Below are 13,542 nucleotides of genomic sequence, written 5' to 3'. Positions count from 1 at the left end.
AACACCACCCACCACACAGCTATGAAAAGTGTGACACAAAACAGAAACTGATGAAATTCATGATAACAGTAAAAGGTGCACTTGTGTGTTGGTTTCAGCTTAAGGTACAGCTGTCACTTGGGTGAATGGCCTCAGTTTCTGGTCTGTGTTTTCAGGTTTTATGGGTGTAAATGAAAATGAAATAAAAGAGTTTGTGGCCCACCGCTCACCAACCAGTTGGGGAATAAACGTTTTCCCATTGCAGAGGTTGCCTGTGTGATCAAGGCCATCATCTGTGCCTTTCTTTGCACATGTCACAATTCATAGACATTTTAAAACCCACCTGACCAGTAGACAGTGCCTTTTGTGCCATTCAGCAGTCTTTATCGTCACTGATGGAGCGCATATGGAAAAACTAGAAAGTGACTCAGCCTAGAAGACCCCACCAAGTACCACCAAGCAATTTCCCTATTTCTCAAGAAAATGTAACATAATTCTGCCTGTTCATGATCTGGCTCACAGGCAACCAGTGCCTCCCAACATCTGAGCCTTTACCTTCACTCTAGTTTGACTCTTGACATGTTATTTAAACAAACAAACAAACAAACAAACAAACAAACAAACAACATCAGTGCATGACAGCAGCAGAACAACCTCTACAGAAGTCTCTTCTTCTTTTAAGGATTATGGTTCAAATGTGCACAGTGGGACTCAGCTCTTAGGGGGCTGAGATTATGTAACTCACAGAGTTGCAGTACACAGCCAGCATCTCATTTCTGCCTGGCCAGCTGATCAATCAGAAGCAAAGGAGGCTTTTCTGAGGGGAAGCTGTGCAGCAACAGGGCTGAATACAGAGTGCTACAGAGAGATTCTGCAGCAGTGTACAGTATGAAAAAGATAATGTGCTCTTAACCATTAAAGCATGTAGCCCCATTTTATTAGACCCCTAAAATAAAATTATGAACCTGTAAATGAGCACATTATGGGCATTTTCAAGGTGATAAATCACTGAACAGGGAAAAGGTATTATGAAAGAATACATAAATCTTCTTTTCCCACTTAGGGTTTACAGCATGGCCAGTGACCCTTCTCTGCTAAGCCTATCATAGTGGGCATATCCTAATTTAATGCATAAGCTTATAGAGCAAAGCAATACCCAGAGCGAGTTTAGTACTGTACTCACAAACTCTTCTGAGGTAGATTGTCTGAGTGATTCAATCTAAGAAAGCAACTTTAGAAATATGTTTGAAGGAGGCCACCTGTGACCCAGCATCCTTATTGAAACATTTGCGTTATGGCTCATGAGCTGTTTTAGAGCCAACTGTATTTTTTCCCCCAGTAACCTGTTTTGTGTTTTATTTTATGTAGTCGTAAGCCCACATGTGGGTCTAACTCTTCTCTTTCTGGTTACTAAAGACACCCTATCATCCTCAAAGAAAAGACATGGATGTGGCAAGACAATAAAAATGGTCTGCTTTATTCTTTTCGAGAGTCGGTCTTTGTGCAGAACAAATGTAAATTCTGAAGGCATTTTGAAAGCAGTCACAAATGCGAGGCAGAAGAAATCACACAGTTTTCAGTTATCTGTTGAACATGTGAGTTTCAAATATGAACTACACGGCTTAAACCTGACATCCATTTCCAAACAGTGAGTGCTATTAATCACCGGGTGTCAAGTACGCATTGCTCATTCACTGAAAAAAAAGCAGGAGGATGATATTTCCTATCTGGTTCCAAGGCATGAAAGATTTAGATATTTCTATCTTCAATAATAGATGATTATTAACAAGGCTTTGCGGAGATGTGAGATAAATGGAGGTTGTATAGAGCCATTAGTTTCACAGCCTATTATGATAAAAAGATATTAATCTGGGACGGTGTGACTGTGAATTACTGAACTCTGCAGGAGGAAGCATACTAACCTGGTCGCCATGCAACAAAGTCAAACATGTGAATTTTCCCTGAATGAGTTGCTGGTTTATCATCTCGGGGGATAATCTACTGGAAACTTTAGCAACAATCGCCAGGCTGACTAATGGCATGCAGTGAGAGGTGCTTTCTGCAGGTGTAGGTGGTGTTCGGCCATGTGTTGCACAGTACAGGTGCCAATTGCCTGTCTCTCAGAAAAGCCTCTTGAGGTCGAGCACAATGAATAAAATTTGTGAGTTGGCTCTGCGAGGGATGTTTTTCTGTCTGCGGACCAAATGCGTCAGTGGACTACCAATTAGCCTAGATGTCATGGAAATGAATTCCACAAGACCACACATACAGATAAGTAGACGCGCGCATTTAACGCAGCAAGCGGGTCATCTTATCAGCGCGAATCATCAGTGCAACGTTAATCACTGTGACTCATATTTAATGCTCCTTCGGGAACAAATCATAGAAGACGGGAGGCATGCAGCTCCTTTCAAACTTTCCACGGCAAGATTGCCACGGTTGGGGTTATCTCCCTCTGTATGTATGTGTGTGAGAGAGAGGATATCACGAAGTGTGTTTGAGGAAAGTGGCAGGTTGAGACTGCCATGTAAAGAACCCCTTAGGCTTTTACCTCTTATCAGTCCCACACACACCCTTTCTTTTCGTGATATCCACCATGCACACATAAAAGACACACGTACACACAGCAGAATTATATGTCACAGTGACCTATTGGGTTCATCTGTAACCTGCTCAGATCTGCCCTGCTCTCCAAGTCTCATAACAGAAGCCGTATTATTTTTAGGTTATCGCTTCACCCTAGCGTCACAGGACTCACCCGCCATATTGCTATCTCCAACTTCCCTGCCTCTTTCCTCCGCACCTTCTCGTGCCTTTGTCTCGGTGTCACAGCACAATCAAACTGCACAGACAACTAAACACAACTGAGCAGTGAAGATTTGTTTTTCAGGACATATGTTTGCGGGACACCCTTTAACGTCATTACTCAGACTGGTCTAAGAAATCTTTTTTTTCCCAGTAGTTCTTTTGTGAACCATCCGTGGTGTCCTACAAATAAAAAAAGAGACGTGTGCACTCTCGGCGAGTTATTGCCATTTTTGTCTTTGACAAGCAAAGCAGAGAGATTTGTTGTGACAAATAACACCTACAGATCTGGTCTTTAAAAACACATGCTCCCTGGAAACATTTCATGTATTATTAGACATTGCTTTTTAATTGCTTTGGTTTGCCACTTCTTTGACAGCTGTAACTATTAATTAGTCTCCCCGGCACACATTTTTACAATTTATTAAATGGAAATCAACAAACTCCAAGAGACAACAACACTTCTTATTCTTTCTCATGAAAACAAGACATCAAAATACAGCCACCATTAATTTTATAAGTGGTAAATAATATTTAACATTTTGATCATTTGCCTTTACTATTGCCTTGCCACTTTTACACATGATTGATGTATCAGTTACCATAAGTCTACAGGGTCTCGTTTGTGCTAGTTCATGTAAAGACTAAATTAGATGACTGGGTAGATTCTCGATATGTAAACCAAACATGTCTCCTTATCACCAGTGTGCGGCCAAGGTCACCTATAGCTGTGTTCGTACTTCTGCTCAGTTGAATCGGTCTGTTGTGGCGAAGCTGTCAATATGAAAAAGTATTTACCTCCTTCCTGATTTTTTTGGTTTTTTTATTTTCGCTTGTTCGTCATGCGTAAATGTTTCGGATCATTAAACACGTTTTACTATTAGGGAAAGATAATCTGAGTAAATAAATACATGGTGCAGTTTTTTAATGATGGCTCCATTTATTAAGGGAAAAAAAGCTATTCAAACCTAGCTGTGCGTATGTGAACGAGTAAACATAATAACTGGTTGTGCCACAGAACTGTAGTCAAGCGTTTGTGATAACTGGCAATGAGTCTTTCATATCACTTTGGAGGAATTTTGCACCATTTTTCTTTGCAGAATTGTTTTCATTCAGCCACACAGGAGAGTTTTTGAGCAAGAACAGCCTGTCTGTGGTTATGCCACAGCATCTCCATCTGATTTAAGGCCTGACTTTGACCAGCTGACTCCAAAGCCATTGTTATGTTTTTTGGAGCCTTGCTGGTATGTTTTGAATCATTGTCCTGCACCGATGGACATATATTCACCCACGTGAGAGCAGAATTCATGGTTCCATCAATTATGGAAAGCTGTCCGGGTCCTAAAGCAGGAAAGGAGCCCCACACCGTTACACTACCACCACCATATTTGACCTTTGGTTTAATGTTATTTTTATGAAATGCTGTGTTAGTTTTACTAAACTCTTGTTTCATCTGTCCTCACAATATTTCATTTAAAAACTATTTTTGTCAAATGTGAGATGAACCTTTGTGTTCTACTTGGTTTGCAGTGGTTTTTAACTTGGATGCCATTTTTGCCCAGTCTATTTCTTATTGGTGAATCATGAACACTAACTTTAACTGTGGTGACTGAGGCCTGGAGTTCTTTAGGTGTATTTCTGGGTTCTTTTGTGGCCTACATGTGATGTGGATGAGCTCTTGAAGAAACTTTGATAGACCAGTCACTACTAGGAAGGTTCACCACTGTTCCATTTTTTTTAATTCCTGGATAACAGCTCTCACAGTGAATCACTGGAGTACCAACATTTTAGAAATGGCTTTGTAACAGCTCCAGCAGTAATCAAACTGTTTGTTTGATGATCTGAAACATGCAAGTATGACAAATATGCAAAAACATAAGAGATCAGGAAAAGGATCATTTTTCAGAGCACTGTATGTTCATGCCATCACCTTTGGTGATCTGTGGATAGTGACAGAAATGATAAGATCACAGATACAAACACCAGAAATGAGCTTCCTTTGAAGGCTGGCTGGGCTCTGTCATTTGGGAGGGGCTCGGAAAAGAGCCGCCACTCAGCATCTACAGGAGCCAGTTGAGGTGGTTTGGGCAGGATGTTTCTTCTTAGCTGCGGTGTTCTGGGCATGTCCCTGGGGCAGACCTACATGTATGACAAGTTGGATTGAACACCTTGGTGTCCTCCTGGAAGAGGTGGAGGAGGTGGTTGGTAAGAGGGTGGTCCTGGAGTCTCTGCTCTTACTGTTGCTCCATGACCCAGATCCAGATATCCGGCACAGGATGGATGAATGAATGGATCAAAATTATTGGAGAAGAAGAAGAAAGAAGCCTTACTATTTACAAAAAAAAAAAAAATAGCAAGCACAGAGGTACAGCAGTGAATCTTTTCATCTGTCTTCTGGTGCTGTGCAGTATGGTGCATAGCAACGTGGTCTGCACACTGTTGACACATTAAACTTAAAATGAATCACATCCTACACTTATCAACCAAGTCACGCTATAGACATATTTTCATTCACTAAATGACGTGCCTGTCCTCCTAATTGTCTTAAAATGGTGATCATTTTTAATTATTTAAATTGGCCTAATTATAATAATTATATATTGAAACATTCCATAATTGTTGGTAATTATAACACAGTTTGTCAAGAAAAATGAAATTTTTCTCTCTTATAAGTCACAGCATCCCAAAATAACCTCAAAACAAACGAAACACATTGATATTTGACCGGCATAAAACTGAGGTAATACTTTTATTAGATAAGCAAGATGAATAAATAAGAATGTTTAATTCATTGATGACGACGCCAGAGGCCAATGCCACGATTACCCAGCAAACACTGACACTAACCGTAAGAAGTGAGCCAGCTCTGGGTCATATTGAATACAATATTAAAATCCATTTTGTTCATTCTAAGAATTACACAGTAGTACTATCCAATAAATGCTCATTGACAATCACAATACGTGAGCCACAGTCTCAAGTCATCACATCCAGTTTCAAAACAACAAGATGGCGACGGTCATGACGCGATGGACAGGGTGTAATCGTTGCTGTTTTGCCAGAGCTGCTGATGTCGTAGATAAGAACAAGGTGTCCTTTGGATTCAGTGCCACGGTGACACATCTGTGTTGGTGACACATCTGTGTTGGTGACACACTGGTTCATTCCCAACTCCTCACACACGGACAGGACGCCTTGGCATTGGGAAACCGGACTTGAACCGAATTCTCCAGGATGACGACACCTTACGCCACCGCCACCTGCCTACTTATTCACATGCTCTTTAGAACAGGTATTATCAGCATTTATCATAACTCCCAATAATGTTTATAGATCCACTACTCAACACTTATTGACCAAATACAAAGTTATAAACATAAGCTGATGGTTATTATAAAGTATTACAGAAAACTCTTATATGGGGAATTGTGCAAATATTCTCCAGCCACCAAAATCTTGTAGTGCTGAGACCTAAAAGCTGAAGTACAGAGATACAAACAGTAATTTGACGTGTCAAAAAAAGCTGAGATGATGAGCTGTCCTGTGTGCTGCCTGTGTCTTTCTGTCCTTTCTAGCTTTGGCCTCCATGATTTTCAAATAGCCTTTGTTTTAACCACTCAGTCTGCTACAAAAACAAGCTGGTCGTTATGACACTTACACAACATACAGACACAGTTCAGCATGTTTATGATTGTCATTCAATCTCTGATGCATCACCTCAATCGCCATCCGTGCAGTGATGTATCAGCATAGGGTAGCTTATCTCATCGCTCGTCTGGCTGGAGCATCTGCTCCGGCATCTGTTGTTAGTGGCGGACATTTCATCGCCACCACTTACCATAAAGCACTCCGACTAATCTCAGTAATGTCTGGATATTCAGAGGATAGTCAGATGACGAGATTAATGAATTGCAGCCGTGCTGATGATCAGAACTGTCAGACAGCTATAAAGAGACTGTTAGAGCTGCACCTGATACCTCCCGTCAGCAGCAGTGTTAGTGAGAGTGGGCTGATATTAGAGGTGTAGTGGAAGAATTTCAACAAGCCTCATGACTCATGATTGGATTCACGTGCCATTTGAAAAACACCTCGCGAGCAGTTAGCAAGAATACAGGAAAACTGAGGCTGTCATATTCCAATGTCAAAATCTTTTTATACATTTTTCTCTCTGTAATTATAAAAGTCTGTTCCGTGCTCACTTCAGCTCTCACTTCCTGTGTGTATGTGTGAGAATCTTGTGGATTTATTCTCTATAATCTTTTAATGACATGCACTAACGACGCGTTGAGGCTCAGAGAAAGCCCAGTCCATGGAACGAACACACACACACACACACACACACACACACACACACACTGTGACTAAGGCTCGGTGGTAGGCCGTGGCCCCTGAGAGGATCCACTGGGAGATTAGCCAAATCAGGAAAGAGTTTTAGAGAACGGCTGCTTTAATGCAGCACAGCACAGATTGTGTGTGTGTATATATATATATATGAGTGTTTGTGTGTGTGTTTGTCACAAAAGGAAAACACACAGTACATATCCTCAACCTCCAAAAATATTTCTTTGCAACTTTCCTGGACTGAGCTTCTTTGTTTCACTGCAGTCATCAGGTTTGGAGCAGACGCTCAGCCCCGTTTAACATCAGCATCGACTTGCATGCTTGCAGGACACACACTTCTATCCTCTCACAGCGTACTCTACTTTTTTAAAATTGTTCTACAAACTTATATGACCATCATCTTAATATAATACTTTAAAAAGTTGTGACAGTAGAATTTCTTATTTTCCTATGAGTAATTTTGTTATAAGATAATACAACAGTAAAATAATGACAGAAAATACACCCACACATATACAGCACACAGTGAATTTGACCAAGTATGTACACTTGTTACTGTAATCATCTGGTCAGCAAATCCATTGTGATTGGAAAGTGCTGATATGTCCTAATAGTTGCATCGGTTCTCTGTGCACTGATATCAGGAAATATGTCCTGATATATTTATTTATTGAGCTGTGACCAACTTGGAGAAGTCAGGAGGATGTGCAAATCCAGGTCTTGAACATATAGGAGACTTTTATGAATGGTTCTGTGCTGTCATACAACCTGATATCTTGGCAAAAGGTGTAATAGGCATGCCAGCCCGCCCTTCTTTGGCTTTCCGAAACGTAAAATGGACGTACGTGCAGAAATTACATTACCAGCAGGGGGATGAAGTACACTCCAGGGTCCTTAATCAATGAAGCTATGTCGCGAATATGTATTTACATGTAATTGTGTTAATAATGTGATTATTTTCATGTTTCCATGTTGACTTGAAATAAAATATCTCCCTGCTGTTATTCTGCATGGACGGTGGATTGGCATGACTATTACACGTTTCGGTGCGATAGTTGTGTCAAACTGTGTCATGTTTGATGTTTTTCATTGATTCAACTACAGAAATATGAGCTAATTATGTATTTTTGCAACAAGGTGTCCAAAGATTGTGGAAAACTACTGCTCAAGAATGTCATGCTCAAGCTCCTGTTGACATTGGATGGTGGCTTAAGAGATTTGCACAGTACCTCATATATAATCAGTAAACACGAGGCAATAATTTTAAGTAAAATGTTACTGAAGCTTATAAAATCAGTTTATTTATTCAAAAATCGTAATCATTAAAGAAACGTGGTGTGTAAAAACTGAATGGATGTGATTCGAGTAAATATTATTTAACCAGATTCCAATAAATTTAATGTTGTACTTGCATAAATCCAAGTCTCTGTTTCGGGCATTAACATTTCTTTTTTAATTGCATAATGTCTCGTGCTTCTGATGTATCAGAATGGTAGGTTTGTAGATAGAAGAGAAATTATACGTTCATGAACTGGGTATTTGGGCTAGGATGTGCTTTCACTGCCAAAATGGAAAATACAGCAGAACAGCCAAGTTATGCTATTGTTTGAGTTGCACTCAGCTGTATCAAGATAATGTTCATAGAATAATATCACTGCCAATACTCACCTGTTGATTGAATTTCACAAAATGCCAAATAACAGAGCCACAAAATCTCAGCACTGAATCTTGTTTATGAGCACAGTTTGTTTTTTGCAGTCCGGGCTCATATGTGCTGCATACAAATATCCTTTTTCATTCCTCGCCTGCCTAAAATTTCTGCGGTAAAAACACAGCTAAATACAGAGATTTTGTGTAGACCTGATGAATAAGTTGTCAGTTACAGATCACAGATGACGCCTGCGGAGAGGAGCCGTTCTGTATTTGTTGCTCCTCTTTTCTTTTTTAGCTTTGACAAAACAATTGTTAATATAAGAAGCTGTTTGTTTGCTCCAGGAAATAAACACGATGAAAATTAATGCATTATGTGAACAGCAAAGTAATTACCAGTTATTGATGATATCTCTTCAAGCCAACTCAATTAACACCAGCAGTTACAAAGCCACGGTTTTGCGTTTCCTGTTATTTCAGAGTTTCAGGGGGAGCTAACTTCATGCTGATGTTATCAGCACCGCTAGCAGGTCCGCGCAGCCATTGAGAAACAATTCAGAGCTTTGGTATTGTGAGCTGTATTGTGAGGGTCCTGACAAGAAGCACTTGAATAATCTTCCCCCTGAGGGCTGAAGCAAACGACTGAGATTTCTCTTTTCTTTTGAAAGGTTTTATTCATTTAATATAATACTGACACATGTACTCAATAGCGGTTAACAGGCGTTTAAAAACACAGATATTAAAACCATTAGAGCATCGATTTATTTTTAGCCCCTTTGATTCCATGGACTGCTTTTTTTTTTCTTTTGTTTAAACACGTTTACATTTTTCAATATACCGTAACATCTACTTGGTATTAGTCTAACCTCACCCCTGAAAGGATTTTGTCCTCTGTCAAAAAACAAAAGCAAAGAGAAGACTGACAAACTGTCTCTGCATTTTAAAAAATGGCATGTGTGGTAAGCAACAAACTATTTAAGGTAAAATATTCGTATGGAGGTGAAATCTGAATAAAGAAGAGGTTCAGTTTCAGAAACATTTTGACAGCATTAAATGTGTCATGTGTGGCACAGTTAAATTTAAATGTGTCATCCAGACTACATGAGGCAAGCATTCTGGATCCACTCCCTCTTTTTAGCTAGTTTTGTAATACAGAATAGCTGTCTAGAGTCAAGTTTCTGCAATTCCCAGTATGCATATGGAACACAACTTAGCCATAGAAGAGAGATAAAGAATATAGTTTGTTGTAAAGATGTTTTTTTCATCATCTAATCAAGTGCCATTTAGGTTGGAGTTCACTTTGTTTTCAGAAGCAGTAAAGAATTGTGGGTGACTGAGTCTTTCGCAGTGAAGGCCCGAGGACACTCAGCTCTGCTTAAGATGGCGAGCAGTCATCGTTTTTTGAATATCCACAGGAAAAATCACTGGTTCCTCACTGATGTCCATCAGAGTCCATTTCCTTACGATTTTATAAGTCTGTTGTGCTGTGTAAGTACTTCCACCGCCGTTCTCTAACGCTCCTCTAGACATGGGCGGGACTATCGGGTCACCTGTAAAAGAAAGGGAAGAAGTGAGTCAAAGGTCACCATTTTAACAGAACCCAAAAAGTTTGAAAACAGCGTGAAACAGCAAAGAGAACAGAGAACAGAGCCAGCGCTGGTTTTACGTGTCAGTGAAAGGCTTTAAATAATGCAGTGCTGGCTTCTATGTGGAAAAATACAGGAAGAGTCTCTTATTGGTGGAAAACATGACCAACACGGTTTCTGTCTCTTCTGGAACGTAAACAAGACAAGCTTGAATCGTGGCAGGCAGCCCACACTGCCGCACCCTCAGCACTTGGCCCTCTGCCATGTCATTTCGTCTATTTGTCGAGACGGCTGCACTAATCACATGGCCTCCTTATCTCGGCGATCCATCTTCGCTTTTTCTTTGCTCATACGCTCACTTTTGGTTTATTTCAAGCTATTAGAAGACATTTTCTACCAGCCAGTGATCAAACAGGCACAAACTGCTGTATAACTGCCAGTGCCGGGCATATAATAGACCAGCTTCTCCAAGACGGTTCTTCTGTTTTCCTGCATGCCTTTCCCTCCTATTGAGTTTCCCAGTGGTTTCCCCTCTTAGCCCCAACACATGCTGTCTCTCTGTTATTTCCTCATGGGGCAGACACTCTTTTGTCTGACCTGGGTCCCAGCTAACAAAGTGTAAATACCAGCCATCACTAAGAGAGCTCAGAGCAGTGTTTCTTCCAAGCTGGCAATTGAAACTACTGTATCTACTCTTGATGGCTCCAGGCCACCCTTCCTGGGTTTGCTCCCATTGCCTTCAGGCGTCTACTCCTGTGCCGGATCAAAGAGTCTGCAGGCGTTTGTTGTCACGCCAGTTCACTATGCACGCACACCGCGGCATCTCTCTGCCTGCTATACTTGAAGGTGCAAAGTCAAAGTCCCTTTAGGTGTTCATCCAGTTGCCTGTTCAAATATGCCTGTAGGTTGCAGTTTCTGTGCCCAATTAAAGGGCGGATTTAGATAGTTAGATCTCAATTTACAAAGCACACAAGAAGTGCTAGGGTGTCATTTCTACAAGCCTTTTTAGACCCACGAGTGCCTTTTTTGTACTTGGTCCAAAGGTTTTAGCTGCCTACCGTAGTCGCATGGCCACAAGGCAGATGTCTCCTTCAGCGGTACATTTCTTTACATTTGACACAAGTCACAGAAGCTGTGTAACATGTGATTTAGTTTGTGTGCGAATTGAACAAAATCAACTTCAAATCAAACTGAAACAAATTTAATTAAAATATTCTGGTTTTTCTTTCATTAATGTCTCCTTGTACATAACAAAACCAACAGTCGGGTGTTACAAGGCAGTGTCACCCACACTTGGGACAGACAGAAAAGCAAAAGCTTACATTTTCTGAATTATATTACAAGGTAAAAGTTTTCTTTCATTTCTAAGGTTATTATTTTTAAACACAAACCATATTAAATCGCTGGCTGCTGGATTAATTACTTCCATCAAGGAGGTTATATTTGTGTGTTTGTGTGTGTACTGTGTGGGTGCCATTCTGTCTGCAAACACAATTGTCTGAAAAGTTTTGAATGAAATCTAATAAAAATTTGTAGGGGTGTAGAGTGGGGTCATGTTAACAATCAATTTAAATTCGGCTTACATCGACCAAGGTCTTCAAGGTCCGCTCAATGATTTACAGGTCAAAAACTGGCGAAAGCCGTATAACCTAGAAGCTATATTTAAAATATTACTTTTCTACAACTTTCTTTTATGGTAAATATCTTGTTCGTAATATTGTTATACAGAGCTACTAAAAAATATGCTTGTTTGCACTGACAACATATGCAGGAAATGAAATACGGGGTTTATAAATATCACATTACTCTGCCTCTAACTCAAGGTCACATAAGGTCAAACTTTCATAAAATATATTTTATTTTTAAAACTGTCATTAAAATTCTTCTGCCTTTGTTCATTGTATTACATTATAGATGCATCCAAATATAATTTTACATTTGACCTCTGATCTCACTTTTACATTTCAAATCTGCCTTTCTTCCAAGTTGACCCCCAAGATGTGTTATATCTTTAAATAAAGTATTGTCAAGAGAATGAGCTGCCTAGTGAGTCAGATTTATCCTGCACAATATTCTTTTATATAATAAGTTCAAGTTATCCATGTCCAATTATTTACAAATCAATACCTATTATCAATCACCTACTCCCACATAATGTTCGTGTAATCAGAGTAAACATCTGATTTTTGCTTCACTGCAAACTTCCTGAAGAACTTTTTAAAAAAATAACAAAGAAAAGAAAACAAATATATACAAAATACAAAGTAAATACTGCCCTTGCTTAAATATAAGTTAGCATGCAAGCTTTAGTTAGCTTGCAGACAGTTAACGTACCATTACTAATATTTATGTTTCAGTTTTGTTTTGTGACATCTTGACTGCCACACTTCAGGGATTTACAGTTTGTTTGTTTTTTCATTCTGGTCGCTTATCAAAGGTTAAAGTGACTGAATGTCTTTTTTAAAGAACACCACATCTACTCGGTATGATGTACACTCACTGCAGTATATAGGTAGGTGAACGCTATACTCCTTGCTAAATTGTTGTCCTTGTTTGTTCACGATTGCACGAGCAGTTACACAAAGACGAACACACCTTCCTTGCTTTCTATGGCAGCTCTGCAGCTTGGAGACTGAGCCATGCCCATGTATTCATACATATGATATTATTTGGCATTGATCTAGCTGTCTTCTCACCCCTCCTCCTCTCCTCCCTCTTCCCTCCTTCGCTCCTCCTTCCCCCTGTCTCCAGGTAGGAGGAATGACAGAGAGTGCCAAATCCTGTTGTGTGTTCTTACCTTCTGCTGTCTGCTGACCGTTATGCTTGTTTTTTCCCCCAAGTGTTTTCTTTATTCGTTTATCATCACCTCTGCCTTTCTTTTCACTCTCCACTGATTTTTTTCTCTTTCATCCATCTCCCCCTGCCTCTCTCTCTCTCCCTCTCCCTCTCATACACACTCTATCGTCAATTTCAATTTACGAGCAGGTCTTAATGGGACCATAAGAGAACGTTCGATGCTATTGATCTGGATGCCTGTGAATCTTGACCTCAGCGTACGACACGAGAGGAGAAAAAAAATCACTCTTCATCATCAAGCGAACACATCAGCTAACGCTCTCAAATAGTGCAGATGCACACACACACACACACACACACACACACACACACACACACACACACA

The 13,542-nt window shown here is 40.1% G+C and overlaps 1 protein-coding gene across 1 annotated transcript in view; it reads right to left on the bottom strand.

Annotated features, from left to right (window-relative positions):
* Positions 1-9,434: 9,434 nt before the first annotated feature.
* The window catches only part of LOC102211783 (protein FAM19A2-like), an 80,067-nt gene continuing 75,959 nt past the window's right edge, over positions 9,435-13,542 (bottom strand). Inside the window, exon 5 of the mRNA XM_005732532.1 lies at positions 9,435-10,325. Coding sequence (XP_005732589.1) covers positions 10,314-10,325 — 12 coding nt within the window. The 3' untranslated portion in view covers positions 9,435-10,313. The remainder of the gene's footprint in view (positions 10,326-13,542) is intronic.

This window comes from Pundamilia nyererei, unplaced genomic scaffold (assembly GCF_000239375.1).
Source record: "Pundamilia nyererei isolate P.nyererei 1_Seehausen unplaced genomic scaffold, PunNye1.0 scaffold00047, whole genome shotgun sequence".
Classification (NCBI taxonomy): domain Eukaryota; kingdom Metazoa; phylum Chordata; class Actinopteri; order Cichliformes; family Cichlidae; genus Pundamilia; species Pundamilia nyererei.
The sequence above is the reverse complement of the archived record's forward strand: the minus strand, read 5'-3'. Positions and strand labels throughout refer to the sequence as shown.